Source organism: Gymnoscopelus braueri, assembly GCF_963280865.1.
Source record: "Gymnoscopelus braueri genome assembly, chromosome: 15".
NCBI lineage: Eukaryota > Metazoa > Chordata > Actinopteri > Myctophiformes > Myctophidae > Gymnoscopelus > Gymnoscopelus braueri.
Window position 1 is genome coordinate 22,493,244 of NC_137620.1, and position 25,747 is coordinate 22,518,990.

General features: G+C 43.5%; 1 protein-coding gene across 2 annotated transcripts in view; it reads left to right on the forward strand.

Moving 5' to 3' along the window:
* LOC308101810 (ADAMTS-like protein 1) overlaps nt 1–25,747 on the forward strand; it is a 137,642-nt gene that overhangs the window by 28,497 nt on the left and 83,398 nt on the right. For both annotated transcript variants that reach the window (XM_080451291.1, XM_080451292.1), the window contains exon 2: nt 23,383–23,505. In XM_080451291.1, the coding sequence (XP_080307417.1) occupies nt 23,383–23,505 (123 nt within the window). The remainder of the gene's footprint in view (nt 1–23,382; nt 23,506–25,747) is intronic.

The following is a 25,747-nucleotide window of genomic DNA, read 5'->3' on the forward strand; positions in this document are numbered from 1 at the left end:
GTTTTTTTTGTTATTTCCCTCTCTCTTTGCCTACATGGAACATCTTTGTTCTTGGCGCATTAGGGTTGCTGTGCGTCAGTCTCTATGTGTAATTGCACCCTCTGGAATCTGCAGTTGTTGACAAGCTGATGGACAGACACCTTTTTAAGTTGTCACATTACATCGACCGTGTGTTTTGGGAGAGCAGTTGGGAATACATCATCATCTCTGCATATCTTTTTGCAAGTCTACTCTGTCCACATCCTGGCTAGGTTGATTGACATGTTCAGAAGGCCTAAAAGACAAAACCTCTGGGCTTCCCCCTTCCTGTCTGTTAGAGGGATGTTGCTGTTGTCGCTTGCTAGGTCAAGTGGGGATTCGGGATATCTGAGAATGTCTACAACGGTGTGGTTCTCAAAATGGGGTCCTTGAGGGGATTCCCGGGGGTCCCAGCAAAATGAGGAACAGTTTTTGAACACTTGAGCCCTATTTTATTTTTTGGGTATTCGCTTGTAGATCTGCTATTTTCAAAAAGAAATTTACAAATTGACAAAACTTCACAAATGTTCTCTTAGGGGGGGTCGATGGCACAAATCTTTTCAAATGGGGGTCCGTGGCCAAATACCTATCTACTTGGGGGTCCTTGACATGAAAATGTTTGGGAACCACCGGGTCTACGAGACATGAGACTGGAATGCGATGTACTTTTATTAAACAATAAATTGCTCATTGTGGCATTTTTTTTGGTTGGGCAGAATCAGAGTAGCCTGTCATTGATTGCTGGCACTGAGCGGAGCCTGATGAGTATGGTTAGGAGGGGGATTGAGCCTTTCATGAGATCCAAAAAGCCAATATTGAACAAGGTTAGATTTTGCAACCACCAGAATATGTTCCTCGTGCTCAAGGACAAAATTTTACTCAAGCCAATTCTGTGTCCCTTTCTGCTTTCCTCTTAACCCATTCAAGCCGGGAACGCATCTGTGTCATTTTAGATTTCTTTGACTCTTCAAAAATAGCAGATAGAGAAGCTCATAGCACTACGAGCTTGTAGATCTGCTATTATTTTTGCAAATCTTTGAATATATATACATTAACTCAAATCTTTGCTTCTGGAGGTCCCTGGAACAAAAAGGTGTTGGTCCGTGACCAAATATATACATTTTTGGGGGTCCTTGACATGAAAACGTTTGAGAACCACTGATATATAGCAACATCATTTTAGTTTTTTAAACTGTTAGGATTTAGAAGACATTTGTAGAATTCCCAGAGGCAAAGATTTGAGTTACAAATGTTCGCTTGAAAAAATGTAAATTCAAAGATTTGCACAAATTTTCATGATTCTCCCCAAAATTGCAGATCTACAAGCTCATACGCTATGAGCTTGTAGATCTGCTATTTTTGAATAGCCAAAGTATAAGATAATGGTTAAAGTGGTTAAAAAGACAGATGCTTTCGCGGTATTAATGGCTTAAATCAGATCTTTTTTAAATGGACCCTTACACTAGTAAAAGAGCAACCACAAAGCAAAAGTTGACTGCCCGTGCATGGTCTTTTGTTACAAAAAAAAAATCTATTTTCCAGAGTTCTAGTTGGTCAATCATCTTGGTTCTTAGAGGCATGACAGGCAGGTTAGTTTTCTGCTGGGGGAGAGTGAGGGATGAGGGCAGCTGATAAGGCCCTGATGTGGCCCACAGCCAGAGTCAAATACTACTTATACTTTAGATTTATCTCCACCTGTCTCCCTTAACACAATCTCTCTCATTTCTCATAGGGCCATATCTGAGCATGTTTATGAAGCAAAAATAATGGGTGATATGGACATTCCTATTTAGATCAATGCATCACTTTTTGGCATACTGTTCAAGTGCAGTGGTAAGGCATCTCGGAGTGTGTGTTCAAATTATGACCTGACTGCTGTTAGACAAGAGAACATGCATGGATGGCCCACATAAAGAGATTCAATTTCAGCATTCTATCACAATTTGAAAGGAAATCCACAGAAAGGAGCTTGGTTTCCATCATACCCGAGCATGCTTCAGAGCTTACAGTAAATCTATCTTAATCAAGAAATGGGGAGAGACGTGGCTGTTATTATCGAGCACACAGTGATGGCATTTGAATGAAAGTTGGAAAACTAACTGTTGGAGGGGCAGTGAACCTACTCTGTGCGTAAAACGGCAAGAATTCTTTCCACTTTGTGCATGATGTGCAGCTGGCCCCCAAAAACGCAGAACAAAATTGAAGAATGGAGTGTGGATTAAGGGACGGAGGGCTGGATAGTTAGAGATAATGCCACGCTACAGTCAGGATGACATTTCATTATTAACCACGCTGCCAGCTACATGAGATCAGGCACTGGGAATGCCAGGGAATATGGAAATCAACATTGTTAGCTCGGTCGGTCGTCTCCGCAAATGAGAGGCTTAATTTGGGAGCAGGAATGCAGCAGTGGTTCCACCGAAACCACAAGCACTGCTTTTTGAGAGAAGATCTGCGGAGAGAAGATCAGCAGAAAGAGACATAGCAACTTTTCAACCACTTAACCACTTCGTTGACCAGGGTCCCCCAGGGTCTATACGCTCTTTTTTCCCCCTCTACGCCAAATCTCCTTGGGGAAATAGTGCAGATGTACAAGCTCACAACGCGTTGCTTTGTGTCACGTTGTGAGGTTGTATATCGGCTGTTTTCACCGAATGTTCGACTATTTTAGCCAAATGTTCGCCTATGACATGCTCAGAATATAGATGCTATAGGGTTCATGCTATTCTGTAGGGCTCATGTGGCCAATATAGGAAACTCTTTTAAATGTAGGTTTCACAATGAAAATTACTCCATCGAAGCTGAACTCGACAAGAACAAAAAAGCCATGCCCCTTCATCCATGAACATGGCCAATATGACGAAATAAACGACAATATAACGTAAAACAGCATGGCACATTAGCCACAATAGACATAACTACACACCTGGCTATAACAAATAATGACTATGTAGTCAAATGAATGACAACAATGAAACACATAGTTTGTGTGCGCTCCAAGCCATGCTGGGACGTCGTTCTCAGTCACATTGGCACGGGATGCTACTGATCCATGGCTCAGCTGAGGGGTTTAACTGTTCCCAACATGTGGCCTATTCACTGTTGGTGTGACACAAATTTGTGAACTCTGCAGAATGTGCTTGTTGACCCCCCCTCTCTCTCTCTCTCTCTCTCTCTCTCTCTCTCTCTCTCTCACACACACACACACACACACACACACACACACACACACACACACACACACACACACACACACACACACACACACACACACACACACACACACACACACACACACACACACACACACACACACACACACGCACACACCTATCTGACTAATTGGAAATAATCTCTAGATTTCTGTGCTCCATCAGCCAGGGTTTATAGTTTGGTTGGCCTGCAGAAATGTGTGGTTTTAATTCAGGCCTACTGTGCCTTTGCCAGGTTTGTTCCATGTCTCCAAGAAAGAAAGAAAGAAAGAAAGAAAGAAAAAAACAATCAGCAGGCAAGGTGGATTCTGGGAGGTCTAGCGTGTGTGCTGTCACGGAGGGATGGCACGCCACTGGGGCAGTGCCAGACCTAGAACAGGGCACACTGGGTAGGTATGTCAACTAAATGGCAGAAAAGAAGGGAGGGACTGAAAGGGGAAAAAAGAAGACCACACGTGCATGTTCAGCTTGACTGGTAGAAATTCGAAGACGCAGCCAGTTCTTGCAAGTTCCCAAAGCACACAAGCTCACCACCATGACGGAAACACCGCAGGTCAATAGTAGCATAGTTAATCGTAGAATAAACATGCATTTTATTCTGTTCTATTGATTATGGAATCAGATTTTCAGTGTTGTATGCAAACACCGATGCATCCTTAAACACACACACGCACGCACGCACGCACGCACGCACGCACGCACGCACGCACGCACGCACGCACGCACGCACGTACGCACGCACGCACGCACGCACGCACGCACGCACGCACGCACGCACGCACGCACGCACGCACGCACGCACGCACACACACACACACACACACACACACACACACACACACACACACACACACACACACACACACACACACACACACACACACACACAGCTGACCAAATTAGGGATGCCAGGGTTAAAGTGGTTTAACAATTAGAAATAGGACCTTTTATGACGACCTTTATGTATTGTCATAAAGGCAAGTGCTTTGGGAACTTGCTGTCTGTTGAGATCTACAGAAAGGATCTACAAGCTTGTAGATCTGTTTCTGTAGATCTCAACGGACAGCAGTAACCGTCGTCAATATCCATTTTGGAGCTGCGAATTATGAATTAATGGAGAAAGGCCAGAAATGTCCCAAATACAACATTTTCACCCATTTTCTTTATATCACATTATTAATACTGTTCCTGTAGATGATCGCATGCTTTCACTGTGCACGCAAGCAGGTCCGTTTCCTCAGCAGAAAATTGTTTGCGTGTCCTCCAACTTGTCTGTCCGTGTGTCCGTCTGTAGTTACCAACCATTGGTAATCATTACGCCCATACATACATATATGTATGTATGCCCATGCATACATACCCATACATACATATATGGAGATCTAGTTGTCCAGAACCGCCATGACTAATTCAGAGATTAAAAACAATCCTTTTGCGCCTGGCACATTTGCAGTAACTAGCTAAATTGGAGGCAGACACACCCCCAATGCACCCTGCATTTTAGACCTACGCCATAGATCGTCTTCTTCTTGTTATTATTTTCTTAAAAGAGAAGCTAATATACAGTGGTGGAAAAAGTACTCAAATTCTTTACTTAAGTAAAAGTACCAATACTGCAATATAAAAATACTCTGTTACAAGTAAAAGTCCAGAATTAAAAATTTACTTGAGTAAAAGTACAAAAGTATTGGCATCAAAATGTACTTAAAGTACCAAAAGTAAAAGTACAAAATATTTGAAAATAGCAGATCTACTATTTTCAAATAGCCTAGGTATAAAATATGGCTAAAGTGGTTAATGTATGTTTTATAATATAATAATTTATATCTGAAAAGTAACTAAAGTTTTCAAATAATTGTAGTGGAGTAAAAGTACAATATTTGAGATGTAGTGGAGTAGAAGTAAAAGTATTGGAAATTTGAAATACTCAAGTAAAGTACAAATACCTCATAATTGTACTTAAGTACAGTACTTAAGTAAATGTACTTAGTTACTTTCCACCACTGCTAATATAGCAGTGAACATTGATCAAAAACTAAACTATGTTTGTTCAGTTTGACCTTCCAGGTTGCCATGACCTCAGTCTGAAGGCTGCACTCCCACATGGCCCTCAAGGGATTCAGGCCCTTTTTGCTGGCATGCATTAAACCTGCCCTAAACTCCACTTACAGCGCAGCGCACGACTCTGAACTAAACTGATAAAGATGATGAAGATTGATCCTGTGTGTACTACTTAGGCTTGGGTTCTCTCGTCTCCACAGAATCCTCCCTTCAGCATATATATTAGGTTTGCAAATAACTGGCTCGATCTGTCTTAACCAGTTTTGAATGTCATGTGTTTTTAGATTACATGTAATGTCACATGACCCAGCCTAAAAAAAATGGTAATCAATCAGTGACTCAAAGATTAATGGCCACTTGACATAAAGCAAATTAAGTTCCATATTGTCTGTTTTCATCAATCATCCAATGATGATGTTAAGTCACCTCTTTTGTGTGTGTATAACCCCCATTGGTTTGCGTCAGCAATGGAGGAGCACACATGTATGGTCTGGTGAACTCGATGCCCTGCTACATATGGTACATTGTATTGCAATAGTGCTACCCAGCTGTCAATTCTCATCCCACTTGCTATCAATACGATGAGGATAGACAGCTGTGCGTGCGTGTACGTGCGTGTGTGCGTGCATGTGCATGTTTGTGAATGTGTCGTGTGTGTGGGTGTGTGTGTGTGTGTGTGTGTGTGTGTGTGTGAGTGTGTGTATATTAATCAAAACCATGCATGCCCTCCTTGGAGTCACATAATTTTAATTCACTGCACCACTGCCTCAGCACCAGTGACCACAATCGCTATTCATTTGTGTAGCTGCTTTCATCAGGGCAGGGCGGTTACACTGCTGCATTCGTGCTCATCATAACTCACTCACACACAAACACAAACACGCTTAGGCTTAATCGCTGATCGTCACTGGTCATGGTTACTTAACACTCCTGGACAGAGCAGCAGCAAGGACGATGAATCAATCAGATTCATGAAGAGCCATGCTGGGGTGGGCTCCTCACAGCTGCTGGGATACCCCCCCCCCCCAACCCCTTCAATGTGTCACTGCTGGAGTGCTGCCAGTGCTGTGTGAATCTGACAGCTTGGAAGTAGGTTGTATGTTCGCTCATTATGTGCTCGGGATGGGGGGCTCGTTTTCAATATAATGGTTAGGGTTTGTGGGACCGTTTGAGTGTGTTCATGTGTGTAGAGGCAATTTCCAGTAGGCCTTTACTAATCCTGTGGGGGGGGGATTCAGTTTCAGCTCCACTCAGCTGATTGCTGCTCAGATGGTCATGATGTGCGCTCAGGAGTGTTAGGGGTGATTCTTGCTCAGGGACACACTTCAACACATATACTGGGCAAGTGCGGGGGGAAAACCGGTGACCTTCTGATTACCAGACGGCCTCTCTACTCATTATGGCTGTCCCGTACAACACTTCAGTAAGTAAGGGAGGAAGTATATTTAAAACAAGGATATTTAAGTTTAAACTTCCCAATAGACCTTCATCTGATCCCTCCTCTTCTCCAGTCGCTGTTTTATTCAAAGAATTTGAAGCAGAGCTGTAGAGGCATCAATTGTCACGAAAATGCTTGACAGTACAAATATGATTCAAATATGATTATTTTGGGGGGTCCCCAGTTCAAATATGTGTATATGTTTGTCACAGCCTGAAAAGGTTGAGAACCACTGGTCTAGAGTGGCTGCTATCAGCTGTGATCAGCTGGAACACTACCATGGACACTACCATGCCCAGTGGAATCCAGGCACGACGGATGTTTGACACAGTGACGGCAAAGGAATCATCCGGTGCTATGGACAGCTGAGACATGCGTGGTGGTTCATTGATCTGCCGGACACTATAATCCTAATAATATCCTGTAGTGTGTGATGCACATTATGATTTCAAAATGTGTGCATGTTTGAGAGTATGGGGACGAGAATCTGTTAAGATTCTCCTTATGAGCGTGACGAAACCTACGTAATTTAGTAGGATTTTAAGACCCCTGTAGTGTGAGCACAGCTTAAGTTGACCGCATTTCTCTTGGTTGTTTATGTAGGGGACACGCCCTGCTCATCGTGTGGATGTCCACCAAGGCACGTCGCCCGAGACACCCAGCCCTCGCTGGAATTAGCGATGTTGTAATTAATGACATCTTTAGATTTTTTCCTTTTCGTCTCAGCATTTGGTGGGAAAGTGAAATGAAGATGGTGTTGTTGTTGAACACCATCCTCAGATTGAAGATTTCTTTGTGTGTTCTTTCGGACCGAATCCCAGACAGAGAGAGGAAGGTGTGACATGGGACACTTAAACTTCTGCCATGAAGAGTTGCTTCTGTCATGATCATCCACCCTGGCTCTCCACAAACACTCTCTCTCCTGTTCTCTCTGTCTATCTCCGCACTGTTACACATTTGTCCGCTGTCGACTCGGGTGTAAACCTTATATGTCCAAAACCGTTACTTTTCAGGAAATTGATAAATAATGTGACGTATAAAATAGTATGCATTAATTTATGAACACATAAAAAGATATGGAATTACCAGGTTTCTTCCCAACAGTGACAATTTCCTACATATCCCCTTCCTTTACACACACGCACGCACACGCACATGCACACACAGCTGTGATGCATGCTGGAACCAGCTATAAAAAGGAGTCCCGGCCATCCATCATGGGCAGAAGCAATGGTCAGGGAAACAAATGGCATTTTTGTCTCTTAAGTGGGTGTGATGGAAGATGTAAACTGGGTGGATAACTGGAAGTACAGCTATTATGTCAGAGCTCCAGTCTTCTACTGCTTCTACTAGTCACTTGAAGCACAGCTAGGCCTGCAAGACACTGGCGGCAAAAGGGGAATACCAACTATTAAGTATTAACCCATTTAAACTGGGAAGGCATCTGTGTCATTTTAGATTTTTGCGTAAGCTATAAAAATAAAAAAAAGCTCACAGCGCATCACTTCCGCTATTTTTTAACATTTTTTAAAGTGAGAGAACTCCTGAAATGTGAGTCTTGGGGCCACGGGGCAATCCCGACAATTAACTGTGTGAGTCTTGGGGCCACTGGGGAATCCCAACTACTAACTGTGTTATCCAGGGTCCCCCAATTCTTTTTTTAATTGAACCTGTGAACCGACACTCAGCCTGAATTTTTGTTTCACTCCATTATTATCCGTCTGATAGCTCTATCAGTGCAGCTGTTTTCTGAAATGGGGGCATGGCCAAAGTGGGACTCTTTGGCAATTGGTTCATGTTGGATAGATTTAGATTTTCGGTTAGATTTTCAACCGAGAAAACCCCGCCTTCGACGGCGTCACCAGACCCCTGACTCGCTTAGCCAGAATATCTTTTTTTTGGGGGTATTATGAAACAATATGCTTGAGAGATTAACACATTTATCTTGGGGCGAGCCAGTTAATGCACTTTGCCTATTTTGTTTGTTTGCACACCACTGGCATTTATTTTTTATTCTTTTTATTAACTTAAATAAATTATTAATTTATCCAGCTCAAACCATGTGTGTCTGGGATAGTTTTTTTCCCCTATCCTTTGCAACGCCCGCTTAGTCCAAGCATCTCACTCTCTGAGTCCCACGTGGGTGTAAATTCTGCTGTCATCCATTCACAGATTATGACAGTTTACCCATGGGCAGATGATATTTTTTATTTAGTTTTTCAGAAATACAGCTCCCTGCATTTTCTTTCCTATTCCCAATTGACCTCATTTCAAACCATACTTTTCTCATGTGTTAGCCTTTTTTGGTTGCAGATTGGCTACATACTGTTGGTGCACTGCTGTACTGTTCAGTTGCTGACAGCAGATACATACCTGTACAATGTTTATATAGCTTAGACAATACAATGAATTATGTTATACAATAGCCATGGAAAAAAATGCTTGTTTCTGATTAGGTGGTATCAGGAAACATAGTCCCAGTCAGCAATTTGATCGCCATTCAAACAGTAATAAACAATCCGTATGTAGAAAGTGGTTACTCAGACAATATTTTCTCAATTATGTACAGTAAGTAAAAGTGCTAAGTGGCCATGGTGTGGCCATGATGTGCTAATTGCGCTCTAAGGTGTCCTGAAATGGGAAAAAGATGCACTTGGTGGAGGGATTCTTCACCCCTGTCTCATACGTTATTTTCTAATATTGGGACAACCCGTCAAGCATTTTCACGTTTTACACATATTTTTGGAGAGGGAACAGGGACACCCTGAGACTGTTCGCCGTCCTCCATGCAGTGACATCCATTATGCCACTTTTAGGACAAGAGGCAGACAGACAGCTCTGCCACGCCTATGCCTCCCTGGTCTCTATACTGGTCGCTTCAGTGCTTTGAGCCCTGACTCTCTAATCGTCTAATGAACTTCCATCCCTGCCGGGTACAGCAGGAAGAACTGGCATGTTTCAGGAAGGGACACCATAGTCTGCGGGGATGTGTCCGGATGTCCCCCCTCCACACACACACACACACACACACACACACACACACACACACACACACACACACACATTCTGTCACGCTGTCGTTGCAGCCATCACCGTGGGAACCCACATCTGCCCCGGCCATGTGGGCATGACAGCATTTCCTGCCGCTGGCAACGGACCCAGAGGTCAGTTCAGGCAATCGCTCCTTGCAGACACTTGAGGTTCGGACTCGACTTCTCACGTTTCTTTGTTGTGGATTCCAGATGGCCTCGTTTCAATCTATCTTGTTTTGACACTAGCGCATACTGGCCAGAGTAGCTACATTTGTATCAGCTTTTCGTCTGCAGTGCCTTAGATCACAAGGCACCTACAGTATTCTGGGGTGTGCTGACGTTTCCAGTGATCCACGACAATGAAACGTGCATTTCTATTAGACCAACGGAGCCACTTAGTAGTGAATTGATATTTTTTAAAAGCCATAAAGTATCTCTTTATGTAACACAATACTGGGTAACGGTACACAAGCTGCACGTATTCCAGGCCAGGTACTGCGTTCCAAGTAGCACTTATGTATCTTTTCTACAGTATGCTGAGAATACAACTTTTCACACAGCTTTCCTAGGAGGACATGAGCTGTAAATCAGTGTGACATGTTCTGCTCTGCTGCTTTGCTAGTCCACTTAATTTCACCAGACTTTAAGGGACCTCAGCGGGGCCAAACCCGATCCCTCTGGCCCGCTCATTTTCTGTAACAACTCAGCACCTTCGCGATGGTGCTGCTGCAAAACAGAACGAGGGTTAAGTAAGTAGGATGCTGTTTGCTTGCACTCGCTCTGGGTACTGGTGGCTTTCCCACTCCCTGTTTCAATGATACGACAATACAGACTGTATGCGTATACATTAAAACACTGGCAGCAGCATATGCTTTTACAGTATGTTATGCATCTACTGTGTGATGTCTTTGAGGAGGAGGTATTGTCATGTCTTTTCCTTAGCTATAGTCTCGGACCTGTCAGAGCCTGTCTGAGAGCCTCATTAAATACCTCCACATTAAATATAATAGCAGCGGTTACCTGAGCGGGGTAACCGCAATGTGTCTGGTGCAGAGATTAATGCATCGAGTGTCGGTTATTTCTGTAATAAGACTTCTCTTTTCTGGCGGATGGTGCACAGCTCTGGGTCCAGTGTCTTCATCTGTTTGCATTGTAAGTGAAGAGATGCTGGCTCTGTGGTGTTACGGCACAAAACAAGCTTGCTTAACCACTTAAACTCTATATACTTCATTGACTGGAGTCCCCCTCCCTATGCTACTTTTTATTCCCTCTACACAGCAAATCTCTTCGCTGAAAATAGCACATCTAAATCGCATTGTGACGTGGTGTGAGCTTGTAGATCTGCTATGGTTGCTGAATGTTTGCCCCAGAATAGGGACGCTAGGGTTCATGTGGTAAAGCAGAGCACTTTGTGGTGAGCCCTTGTGGTCCAGCACATGGTCAGCAGGTGGACGAACCTGTTTGCTTCTGTCAAAGGCAGGAAGCTGGCTGCTTATTAACGTGTGCAGTTGAACTGGTCAAGCGCTCAAGTTGCGGTCATCCTGCACTCAGTTCCTCAGCCGGTGAGCGGCGGAAAGTGATTTATTGAGAGGGGTCTTGCAGGCGGTGGAGTCACTGCTATGCTGACGATTAACGGTCACATTGCAAGACTCTGGTCTGCGTTTGTATTACGGGCTGAAATTCTGCGGTCAGGAGGGAGTCCTGCGAGAGCTAATGGGCAGTTATAGGAAAGCGCCTGGTGACAGCTCTGGTGTGACATGATAGATGATGCCCCGTGCATGATGACTTATCCTGTTGCCCCTGGGTTTATTGAGTAGCGTGATACCATGTGGCTCAGTCACTAAGTCTGCGGGCTCTTTAAACCCAGATATTAATATTTGAATCTCCCTTTGTGGGTGAGGGCTCAATTCCTAGCTGTGGTCAATCTGTTTCTCACCAGCTCTGTTATCCTAATGTTTAACTAAAGAGATAATACACCAGGGAAGTGAGCTTGTTTAGCCTGCTTTAAATAATGATTAAATTGAATGAATGTGAAAGAGCGTCTTGGTCTATTTCATGTCCCCACCAGTGATTCACTATCTGGCGTAACTGCTGGGGAAATGGGATTGGTAATGATGGCCATGTAGTAACAGAGTTAATACTGTCAATATGCTGGCTTTTTTTTTTTTATCTCGTTGAAAATGAATACTGTTGAAAAAAAATGCAAGATACTTGACCTCAGATGTTTTAATATTTTATCTTCCACCTCAATTCTTAATACTGTACATATTTTTACATGGATTGTACATCCATAATGTATGACTAAAACAATTGACATCTATCAAAATATGCATATAAAAACAAGTTCAAAGACCCGGACTGCTGGCCTAGCTGTCCGGGCTCCTAGGCTCCAATGTAGCCTGACGGCGCGTCGCGGGTTCGAGTCCCGATCCCGACGGCCTTTGCTGCATGTCACTCCCCATCTCTTTCTCCCCGTTTCCTGTCTACCTACTGTACTATCTACAAAGGCATAAAAAGCCCCCAAAAATCTTTATTAAAAAAACAGTAAACAATATGACCAACAATCACTTGTTGAATGTCTTTGTACAATGGCAGTACTATACAGTACAATCTAATAAAAATAGACCTGCTTGGGTCCATTTTTACACTCTCAGAGGTAGATTAACACTTTTTATGCTGTACAGTTTTAAAGTGTAGCCTACACATTAAGTATTCTGCTGAGATAAAAGTGTATGTCCTTCTATGTCCATTGACGTCTTCTGCTCTGTATCCTGTCACATGATGATCAATGCATCTGAAAGAGAGTAAATGAAGAAAATGTAAACAGTGCTATGAATGAAAACCTAGCCTAAGTTAGTGATTCTGGTAGAGGTAAGAACACACTCGTGAAGGTGCTAACCTTAATACAAACAATTGACATACTCTTCCAGCCTCTGCCAACACTACATATTTTTATTTGCATGAATAGATGTAATATGTACCCTTTTTTTTCTTTTTAAAAATGTGTTTTTGGGCTTTTCTGCCGTTATTTGGATAGTAGTGGTGGAGAGAGACGGGAAACAGGGAGAGAGAGACAGGGAGCGACACGCAGCAAAGGTCATCATTCCCTTTGGTCGTATATGTGGTTGTGCCGTAACCACTAGGCCATCGGCACCCCTGTATTATATACCTTTGTACAAAAACATAAGTGTGCAGTAACGTATAGTTAGTGATTCTGTCCATGTTTTGTGCACATTTAGAGGTCTCTTCCACCAGTAAAAAAAACTGTGTTGATGGTACAGTAAGTTTCAGGTTCACGTTAGGCCTAGCCAGCAGTTATTGGGGATTGTAAACATACAGTATACGTCATACAGTCCCTCGCTGACGTCTTAGGAGTTGTTTGTGTCTTGAGGAACCTTTTAACTGAACCAACATAGATAGTTGTGGCCTTGTAATTGTTTATTGCTTTCTTTTGAAAGAGGACTGTCATACGTATATGTAAAGTATGCCACTGCTTCCTGACACCTGCTTTGGGCATTATGAAAACTACTTTGTGTTGTAATTCTTCAGAATTAGATTTCTTCTTAATGTGTGTGTTAGTGTATTGTCTATGTTACATAGACAATACAACTTGGTATGTTACATACTAAGTTGTTGTTGGGGTATTCCATATCTGGGGTATTCCATATCTGGAATTTGATCTCTACATTTAACCCATCCTAACTGTTAGGAGCCATAGGCAACTATTGAACAGCGCCCAGCTATGTTTTAGGGTTCAGTGTCTACTCAAGGACACTTTGACACTGTGATTTTACTGGGAACCTTCCGGTTCCCAAACAGCTGCTCTAGCTCCTGAGCCACTGCATTGCGCTATTTTAAGTGCCGTGCGTATTTTATGTGCACCAATGGATGGTCTATGAATGATGATTTTACAAAGATGTGAAGATTAGCAAAGGAGGCTTAATTTCTTCAAGTTCACCGAATGCATCAAATTATTTGCATCACAAAAAATATTGATCAATGATCATCATATAATAATGCAATAGCAAAACCACAATATACAATATCGCCTGAATGGATTCCTTTAACCACGTGCACCTTTAAGCACCTGAAAGCAAAGTTATGCTCCCATTGTGTTGAGCAAGATTAGGGTTACAGATTGTCCTGAATTGTTATCATGTTTTATCAGTATTTCTGACACATATCTTGGGATTCCCACTCAAACTAGAATTACTAACATTAAAACACTAATAAAAGTACCAAAATGCACAAGAAATGTATACAATATTCCAATATTAAACCACTTCAATTTAACAAACCATGTATTCTAAACCATCCTCTTACCTGTTTTGTTCTCATTTGATCATCTTCAGGAGCATTGAAACACGTTTTCCATCTGTGGCAGATATTGCCTGTAAACTGTCCCAGTCTGTCAGCGATGACTCTGTGAGGAGTTCACTTAGTGTCCCATAGTGTACGGTCCACCTTCGATGAAGTCTTTTCCTCTCATAGGCCAGGTCAGGAGGATACCAGTCTTTAGAGCTCCTCTTCCATAAATGTGGGTCTTTTGGGATTTCTGCAGTGCGGCGCTTCCTAAAAGGAAGCGTGTGCTGCTCAGTTGGAGCTTTCGATTGCGCTGCCATTGTTGGGCAGGGCACTGAAGACCCTTTCCAGCCTGCGGTGGTGGTGTGTTGCTTGGAAGAGCGGAAACTAGGAGTTGTGTTGCAGCACCTATACTGTATGAAATACTCAGCGCTTGGGTCAAAGTCTTGATTTTATTGACGTACTATTTCCATCAGCAGCTGATGCTGTCTTGCCATGTCAAGTTCAAAGTGCAGATGGCACAATTCTTTTTCCATTTAAGGTAATGAATATGTAGACAATCCACTAGATGACGGTAAGCACAGCGTCAAGCACACACTCATTCAATACGGTATCTGCGTAGGTGTTGTTTAGCATCTACACAGGTACCATATTTATGAGCATGTACATTGTACTGGTTTAAACGTGTGGTAGCTATCTGTGTCGATGTTAAACCAATACACACTCATTAGTGTGTTAATTGCATATGTTACCCCAAATATCAGCCAAACGAGCAACACTAGCAGACGACAATACTGTGAGCAAGCCCTGACCTTTTGTGGAATCAAATACCACGAACGCCAACGTTGAGCGGTACAGTCGGTCATCGTAAAAGCAGCTTTTCAGACATGCTTCGGAACACCGAACACTCTACCCTCTGTCTCTTCCCTCTCACCCCCTCAGGCCCCGTTTAGGAATTTGTGCCGGTAAACAGACTGAAGACAAACGAGCTGATGGGTTCTCACGGACACGGCGTTGGATTGTGGCATGATCACTGCTTTAAGTGGCCCAGCCTCCCTTACGGTGGCCGCCCTGAGCCGGGGCAATAACTCGCCTTGAGAGGGCTTGAGGGGCTTAACATTCTGAAGCCTGCCCTTTTGGCTTATATCATGCCCCTTGACAATGTGGGACAGCGAGGCATGCCCGTCCTTGCGTGTTTCTGTGTGCGTGTGTGTGTGTGTGTGTGTGTGTGTGTGTGTGTGTGTGTGTGTGTGTGTGTGTGTGTGTGTGGGTGTGGGTGTGGGTGTGGGTGTGGGGTGTGTGTGTGTGTGTGTGTGTGTGTGTGTGTGTGTGTGTGTGTGTGTGTGTGTGTGTGTGTGTCCAAGTCGCACGAGTATGAGGCAGAATCAACATTCTCCTCCTTAAAAGGCTGTGTCAGAACAGACGCCATGCATCACCAGTGAGATGCCATGCATCATTACGAGATATGAGAAGTTGAAGTAATAAGAGTGTAAGCAGCAGGATGTGATGACCTCGTTAGGAAAACTTTCCGTTTATGAAAAGCGGGGGTTATTCTTGCCCATTTCTCACATTCTCCATAATGAGAGGTCATGAGAGTTGAAGAGGGTGGCAGCGGAGCTCCTGTTAACTCTTCTTTCCATTATGACTGGAGAGATTGCACTCAGGAGGAACTTTACTCCTCATTACCTTAGATTACTAACTAACTTGAGTTGAGGGGAAATCTGGCATAGAGGGTGGATAGGAGGAGGTATGTCTTAAAAGACCCTGGGAGAAGGAATGATGAATTTTGGATGCCTAAATAATCAGGAATGAGAGAATGTGCTGAACGATTAAAGTTTTATATATATATATATATATAATTTTATAAAATCAATCAATGCAAAAAAAACAATCAATCAATCAATCAATAAAAATATACATACATACATACATACATACATACATACTGTACTTGCATACATACATACATACATACATACATACATACATACATACATACATACATACATACATACATACATACATACATACATACTTACTTACTTACTTACTTACATACATACATACATACATACATACATACATACATACATACATACATACATACATACATACATACATACATACATACATACATACATACATACATACATACATACATACATACATACATACATACATACATACATACATACATACATACATACATGACATTACATTTCAGTCATTTAGCAGACGCTTTTATCCAAAGCGACTTACAATAAGTGTATTCAACATAGGTAGGGAACGGAAACTACTAATCACCAGAAGTCTTAAGTGCATTTTCTGCAAAAACAAGCAACCAAGAGTATACCTAGCGCTAAGGTAAAAGTGCAATATATCAGCTACCTATTTCCTTAAACAGATGAGACAAAATAGCTAAATCAAATGAGCATGAGCTAAAACAAATAAGTGTATCGACTAAACAAGATCCAATAAACAATACAGCAATAGAAAACAAGCGTTCGTACAACTAGTTAACAACAAGTAGGTCAGGCAGAGAGGAAGGGTAGTGTTTCCTGAAGAGGTGGGTTTTCATACATTTCATACATTTCATACATACATACATACATACATACATACATACATACATACATACATACATACATACATACATACATACATACATACATACATACATACATACATACATACATACATACATACATATACTTTACAAAACATTCTCCCCAGAGAGCTTAGTTGCTGCCGGTTGCAGTGCAGGGATCCTGTGGGTGAATACTATACCTGACCTTTTTGTTGTTGTTCTGGCCTTTGCACCAAATGGTGTTCTGTTGCCTTCGGCAGCCTGTGATGGTCTTTTACCTTCATCACTACTGAGATCATGGAGCAGCTCTTTTACCTTCATCACTACTGAGATCATGGAGCAGCCTCAGTCCTTTGCTCTATAATGAGCAAATATTGAGCTAGGCACTTCTGAATCCCATGTTTCCCTACTTTGGCGGATGGAAAAACCCTGCGTTGTTGAACCGCTGTGTGTGGGGGCCCCGGAGACGGATCCGAACGAAAGCCCTCGGATAAGAGAACGATACCCGTTTCCCCAGATTATGAAAGGTGGTATAGAAGAGGGAGAGGAAAAGGATACAGTGATGTTTCTTCATCCAATATGTGTTAAGTGAAAGCTCACATAGATCCTCTTGAAAGCGGATTAGTGAAAATATCTTTTCCTCTTAGGTTTCGTTCAGGCAGGAGCTGGCCTCTGAAAAAAAAGAAGGCCACCCTTATCAAAACAGTGGACGGGATCTTAATAATCAAAGGCAGCAGTGCGTGAAACACAAGTGCAGGTTTTGGCGTGCCGTACCATGGCAAAAGTCGCTTGCTTTTCACAGTTTCCACCCAAACAGTGGAAGTTGGCACTGCGCTTCAGGAAAGCCCAATTATAATATCGGGTTGGTGTTATTACTGTTGATTATGTGCTTTGAAGGTTCCTCCTTGCTCCTGAGTTCACTTCCTGTCTCATTCCCTGGTCGGAACATATACTTTGAAACCTGACTAGCCATGGAGGTTAATGAATCAACGCGACTGGTGCCCTGTTTCACTTTACCCTTTGCCCTTTGTCACAGTGACAGGCACGTGTATGCGCGCACGCACGCACGCACGCACGCACGCACGCACGCACGCACGCACGCACGCACGCACGCACGCACGCACGCACGCACGCACGCACGCACGCACGCACGCACGCACGCACGCACGCACACACACCCCCCCACACACACACACACACACACACACACACACACACACACACACACACACACACACACACACACACACAAAACATTGTAGTTGTAAGCCCTGCATGTGTAGGTTTTGTGATGGTGAAGCCTCTTGCACTGAGCTTGATCAATCGATCACAGGCCACCTTCGGTCAACGACCTTGTATGTGTCTTTTAATTTAAACATGCCCTACCTACGTTGACCAGATGTCCCGGTTTTGTTGGGATTGTTCTAGTGTGAAGCTGGGTGTCCGAGTCCTGACAAGTATCTGTACAACACTAAATTGTCCCAGTTTTCAACATTGCTGCTGGGCTCTCCTCCCTGGTCTTATGTGTGAATTAGGCCATGTCTGTTGATCCCTGCCTTTGTAACAATTTGGAAAGAATGGGAAGGCAACAGGAGACGGGGGCAGAGATGAACCGTATTTGTACCAAGATACGCACGTTATAGCACTGTCCCTCCATCATGCAGTATTTGTGTGCACGCACATGTGTGACACACTGAAAACGTAATTAAAGTGAGTAACACTTGAAGTGAGTTAAACTGAACCGCCAGTCTGTTCTCGAACTACAGATTTTGTGCATTTATAGTTAGACTAGAATGGGCACTGGCCTACTCGGGAAAGATACAAGGGGGGAAAGCATTCCCCACCTGGTCATGCAATACCCGTTGTACCCATTATAAAAGTACCTGTTGTCCGTCTATCTGCCTGTGTCCCTTTTATGCCCATAGCCAATATGGCAATGTCTGTATCTGTCTGTCCCGTTTTTGCCCATTTATGGAGATCAGTCATCAGTACATGCCTATATATAGGGATATCTGTCGGATCGGTAGCCCTGGACAACTGCTTTTACAACCAACCTGACCCCTGGCACCGTACTCCCTCGGGTCCTCTGCAATACATGAGTTGAGTTTGAAATCGATCAATCAGATTGATTCTTGTTCCCCCTTGGGAACATGGTGCCCTACGCACACTCTCAGTGGGTGGTGTACGTGTGTACTGTGGCAGCATCGAAGAGGTCAGAGACACCGGTTCAATGTCACTGTGGGAACTTCAACTGGCACCCTCGCTTTTGCTCCATAGACCAACTAATACCCAACCTCAAGGTCCTTCAAAGGGCCTCAAATAGAGGATGTTCCCAGTAACCTTCAACCCCCCTCAATTCGTGTTAGCATAACCCTGAACTCTGGGGCCACTTTGCAACCAGAGGACGTCCTGAGCACTGGCAGTTCTTAATGACTCGGCCCAGTGGGGGGGGGCGTACGAGATGCTTGACATCGGTGTTGAACAACCAGTGTGTTTTCTTAGGGAAATGGGTTTGATGGAGCCTTCTTTTCCGAAGGCCCAGTGAGACAGAGTTAAGCTGTCATTTGCTGTTAGTCGTCAATTCTGCAAGCTTTATAGCCTGGATGCACATCGTGAATTGGACAAGATCAGCCGGGGTCAACTGGGTGTTTCCATGTCTGTGTTCGACACTGTAAAAACTGTAAAAAAATAAATAAAATAAAATCATTTAATGAGTGTAGAAATGGATCAGTAAGGGTCTCAGAGTTAAGATAACACTCATATTTTACAGTGAGCTGTAGTGGGGGGTGTCGACAGCCCTAAATAAGCGGTACGTTTGCCCGCATGACTGATTCGGACTCCTAATGACTGCACCAGAGGGAGATTACTGCATAGGCATCACACAGAAAGGATGACTTGACAGTTCAGTGTCGTGACACTGAAAGTGTTTGAGAAAGATAATTGTGGGAGAAATAGACAATGGCCGTGTTCACTGGCCTCTGTGTTTGTATTCAACTTTGGAGCAAAGACATCTGGTCACTTAAGTGGTTTTCCGTTCATATTAGCTGACAGGCTTTCACCCCACACCCCCAAATCGTCTTAATTTCAGTGTACTTGACTTGGCACCCAGCATTAGGGTCCACAATGGCTGTTCTGTATAGAAATAGTATGCCAGTGGTGTTGAAATATACAGTAGTGTAATATCGCTATAATGTACCAAGAATATGAGAATGCAATGACAATGACACACACACACACACACACACACACACCCCCACACACACCCTCCCACACACACACACACACACACACACACACACGCACACGCACACGCACACACACACACACACACACACACACACACACACACACACACACACACACACACACACACACACACACACACACGCACACACACACACCATCCCCATCAACTGCTTTCAACATTGAACAGAGATGTTATTCATCCACATTACGTTGTCTACACGGCGCTGTCTCTCGTTTTGTACTCGAAACGGTGAGAGATGGCACTGTATTAAGTGACGGACAACCAGTTTCCATGCTGAGTCGATGCATCTGCAGCACTGCAATGACATAACCCGCACCACACCACACCAAACGGGTGAGCAAACATTTGCAGCCATGGTACGCTTCAGTAATGAGCACAAGTGAATAATGTTGGAGGGACAGTGGGAGTGGAGGCAAAAATCTGATTTCAGTTACTTGAAGTGAAACACGGTAACTTTAATGCAGAACCATCACACATAACTCACACACATAGGCGATCTACAAACTGTAGAAGCTGTAGATCGGCTATTTTTTAGAAGAAATAGGAATTTTCAAAAATATTTGCCTACAGTACATTGACATAAAATAGTGACGCCAGGTTGAAAGTGGTAAATTGACCCAAATAGACCTGTCCATTTTGGTCCATTAATACTTCTGTGTTAAATTAACATGGAGGATTTTACTGTGTATACATTTTGTGGTGCAGCCGACTAGGCCTAGCGGTTATTCAGCATTACTGTGATTGCATTTATCACTGAGCAAAACAGCAACCAAAACAAAAAAAACAAAAAAATAATTCAAATGGCCTGCTCTTGATTATTGTTACACTCTACATAGGTTGAATTATAAACTTCCATTCCTTCCTGGTCAAATGATCCTGAAAATCTAACTGGATGTTGCGTCGACACACAGAGGATGATGTATGAATGGGTTAAACGATAGAAGCGTTTATATTTGACTTCACAGTCTCACACTGACGTGTATTTGGCTCTGCCGCCCTTGGCTCTGTGGTTGTGCAACGTTTTTAATTTTAAGCATCACTGGCAAAGACGACACGCACCGGTGCAAGGGTGGCGATGTCGACGGGGGATTCCAAATTGCCTGAATCAGACACACAACAACAGCAGCAGCAGCAGCAGCAGCAGGCTGCGATCCAGGAATAGGAATTTTCTCATTTCTGTTGCTTTCAATTTGCCAGTTAAATGCGTTCGCTGCCCAAGTACTTACAGACCAGAGGTCATTAAACATTTGAGACATGGCGAGAATAACATACTGTAATGATATCCCCAGTGATGTGTGCCTCAGGTTCCTGCTGTGAGGTCCACCAATTTCCCCATAAGGGGGGATGGGGTGGGGAGGGTGTCAAAATGACTGGAATGGGATTGTGTGAGATGACTGATGAAAGTCATTAGATTACTGCAACACATGTAATTATAATCTTTTTACTCTTAAGCCTGATTATATTTTGACGAGTTGTGAGCTTGTAGATCAGCTACGATGTAGCAGTTCAGCAAGCAACACTGTTGTAAGAAGGAATATAAATTAAGAATTATCCATCAGAGGTTTCGCTCTTGAATTCTTTTTTGATATTAAAGACTTGGTGTGGAAGTTGACATTCCAGCGTCTCTACTTAAGCCTGATTCCCTAGTGTAAGACTCTGCTTTAGTAAGCACTGGGCACTGATGCTGACCAAAAAAAAAGAGTCAGTGCTCATTGGTTTTGTTTTATTTAAAAAATAATAAATATATAATAATCCAAGGCTAGCCATGCCAAGTATTGGCACAGCTGGGTTGCTGTGTGAAAGTTTTGTACATAGTGTTACGGTGATGTGGGTGTAGTGAAGCATAGCAGGGAATTCATTTAGCAGACAAATCATACAGTACATGCTTAACATGGCTGTTGTAACCATAGCAACATTTGTGCACATTGCTACGTTTGTCCATGGAATGTTTTTTCCCCCCCCTTGTAAATGTCTTAGTTACAAAAAAAGTTAAATGTTCTTGTTTCTAAGACATCTACAGTATAAGCGCTGTGGAGAACTTGCAACTCCCAAAAAACATTTAATGTGATGGCCATCAGAGAACTCCACAGTTCCCCGTGCACTGACCTCCTCTGCTGTTTCAGATGCCGCCCCAGCCTAAGTGATTGTGACTCAGTGGTGCTGAGTTGAGGGCATTAGCACCGATTCGATTTGTCACTTTTAAAATGGCCACTTCAGCGGCCCTTTCCCACACTGGTGTGTGTTTTTGTCACGGTTGCTTAGCAGCACTTTATTGTTATTATTTTTTTCTACTGTAAAATCTTTAACCCCCCACCCCCCAGTCACCCCCCTTTCCCCTCAACCCCCCTGAAGAACATCAAGTACCCCAAAAACCCTCATCCAGCACTCGCAATTCCCTCTCAAATCTGTCTTGGCACAGGCCCCGGAGGCAGGCAGTTGACCCGGGTCATTACAGGGTGTTTATGACCCAGGGATAGCAGCTGAGGAGGGGCCCCCCGGCACCCTGAGTTTCCTGCATCCTTGAGAATGAGGTCCTGCTGTGTTGCTAATGGGCCTGGGCCCAGATAACCCCCCCATCTAACACACACTCACCATCTTGCGGGTTACTGCATCATCTGATATGAGATGCCTTGTGTTGTGAATTCCACTGGGGCCCTGCTGTTGCAGTAACCACCAGCACCCGTCCAAACGTCCCGTACCCATGCCAGGAAGGATGGAAGTGCAGTGGAGGGTGGGAACCAAAGACAGCAAAGTGAGGCAAATAAACCGTGGCGAACATAAACACGAGTTTTACTATGGATTCACTAAAGGGGCCCATAAGTCTCCTTTCTCCAAAATATACAGTACTGATATTGGTGGAGAGAATGCTGGGTAACGGTCAGTCTTAACGGAGCGAGTTAAAGTTGATTTCACAGTCGGTGAAGAGCAATTGGGATCCACTGGAAGCATCATGTTATAAAGAACAGGAAGGCCTTTACAGAGATTTCCTCTGGTTTTAGGGAATCATTAAGAGATTTAGATTTATTTAGATGAGACAGTGAAGAATGGCCAGAGAGGAATGAATGCAAAACAGCAGGCCCCAAGCAGGAGTGGAATCAATGACATCGTTGTTGTGGGGGATATAAGGGCAACCCAGAATCTTATGATGTATATATAGTATATATAAGGATTCTAAAATATATCAGAATAATTTTGTTAATAATAGTTAACCCTGTACAAAATAATTAAAAAAAACATAGCAGGCACATAACAAAAAAATAGATTCGAAAATGTATTTAATGTTGTCTGAAATTATTGTGTGTTTAATCCCCTAGAATAAGCAGACACTATTTAGATAGTTCTGTGTAATAACGGAAATGTGGTTATGATATGACTATTGACATTGTGTCACCCAGAGAATGTCCTGCAAACATTGCACAACAGTTCTGCGACAGCTAGATGACGATAAGTGCTCTCTTTCCCAGATTGGAGCGCAGGCCAATGATGGTGGGGCGGTGTTCATCCGAGAGTTCACCCTGATTCGCCGTGACCACCTTCCAGAGGAACCTCTCCCCGACGGCCCTACGAACCAAAAGCCAGAAGACCCGGTTAGTGCCTCGACTTGAAAACATTTGTACTCGTTGCTGTTTAGCGCAGCTGTGAGTTAACCTGCTGGCAATCAAAAGTAGGGGAACTGTCTTTTCTGTTTTAATGATGACCTTCTGAGTGTTTTCCTTGTATGAACCTTGGGCAAGAAAGTGATCCTCCCAACCAGTACAGATGTAGATAGCCCTTGTGCTATTTGGGATGAGTGCCAGCGTAGTTGGCAAGCCCTGTCGTGGTTGTCAGGGGAAAGGTGGCAAGGGAGTGAGAGTGGTGTATGTCATTGGCGTGAACAAGTGGGCACCACCCTTCACAGATGTTTCATTGCTCTGGGACCATGTCACCTCAAGACGTAAACCATGTCACCCCTCCCCCATCAACTGCGTTCAACATTGATCAGAGCTATATACTTCCACATTAGGTCATCTGTTCTACGCCACGCTGTCGCTCATTTTGTTCTCAAAACAGTGAGGCATGGCACTGTATTAAGTGGAGGACATGCAGTTCCCATGCTGAGTCGATGCATCTGTAGCATTGCGATGACATACTGTAACACGCCCCACACCAAACGGGTGAGGAAACATTTGCAGCCATGTTACGCCTCAGAAATGAACGCAAGTGAATTATGTTGGAGGGACAGTGGGAGGGGAGGCAAAAATCTGATTGTGGGTTGAGTTTACTTGAAGCGGAACATGGCAACTTATGCAGAACCACGCGTCAACTCTCACACACACACACACACACACACACACACACACACACACACACACACACACACACACGCTGAAATTTTTGGGCGGGGTGTATCTTTGCTCCATTTTCGCATCACTTTGCTCTTGTTCCGTCAGCATTATTGAGGAAACTTCCGTCTGTAATTAGTTACGGCAGGTTTCTTAAGCAATGATCACTTAAGCCTAATTTATACTTAGTTGAGCATCGTGTCGCATGCTGAAAATAGCCGATCTACTAGTAGATGTTGTAGATCTTCTATTTTCAGTGCTTGACACCTACTCACAACTAAGTATAAATCAGGCCTTACTCAGCTGTCTTATCTAACTTGGCCGCTGTGACCCTATGCCTTCATCACGGCACCTAGACATCTGTGCAACTGTGAATCTGTTCAAGTCTGATTTACTGTAGTGTTTGGGTGGTGCTACATTCACAGCAAACTAGAACTCTGACTTGAAATGGATGCGCATGTGCTCATTGCAATTTTCTGTTTGCCGAAAATTGATTGTATAATGGAGGGAACTCTATATTCTTAAGTAAGCAGCTGAGACAAAGGAACAAATGAGTACTGAAGACGCCAGCATCCCCTGATGTTTAGCATGTGTTTCAAGGGCAGTGAGAACACAGGCTATGATGATTGCATTTATTTATCTTGCCTAATTGTGCTTCTTTGTGCTGTGTGTGTGTGTGTGTGTGTGTGTGTGTGTGTGTGTGTGTGTGTGTGTGTGTGTGTGTGTGTGTGTGTGTGTGTGTGTGTGTGTGTGTGTGTGTGTGTGTGTGTGTGTGTGTGCGTCTGTGCGTGCGTGCATGCATGTGTTTGTATACTTCCCCTCACAAGTGATTGACCATAAAGTTAGACTGAACCTTCTCTCCATTCGCTGGCCACAACAAGAGTGCTCCCACGCTTGAGCGAATGACCCCTCTTCACCTTACCAATTGAATATTCAACGCCACTCTCACCCTTTTGAACAGTAATCAAATAAAAGGGAAATTACATTTGACCTGGTTGACCTGGCCATTATACCTGGGAAAGGATCAAAAGGGGCTGTTTGAACATTCACATGTGCAGCGGAGTGTGACAGATTGGTGCAGACCTTTACTGCCGTCTCATGCATTGCCAAATGGTCTTGCTCCCACAGGTGCAAATAAGATACCTTGGCACTGATACAACAGGTGGAAACCAAAACAGACATTTTACATTTTTGTAACTTGACGCATTTGTTACTTTCCTGAAAAGGGTTATCCCCAAAGAGGATGTTCATTTATTCTCAACATTGAAATAATGTGATTCCTTTGGCCTAGTAAAGTTTGGCCTGCATTAGTCAGCACTCACTATTGTGTCCCATAGCTTGTAGCGAACAAGAGAAATCATGTAACCAGTGATATCTTGCTAACAAAGAGCACCAGCGAATAAAAGATGGAAAGTGTGCCTGTGCGACGGTATTCATACCTGAGGATGAGAGTGCACTTTCTGACTTCAGTTGTTAAAGTTAAAGTTAAAGTTTAAGCAAAATGTTA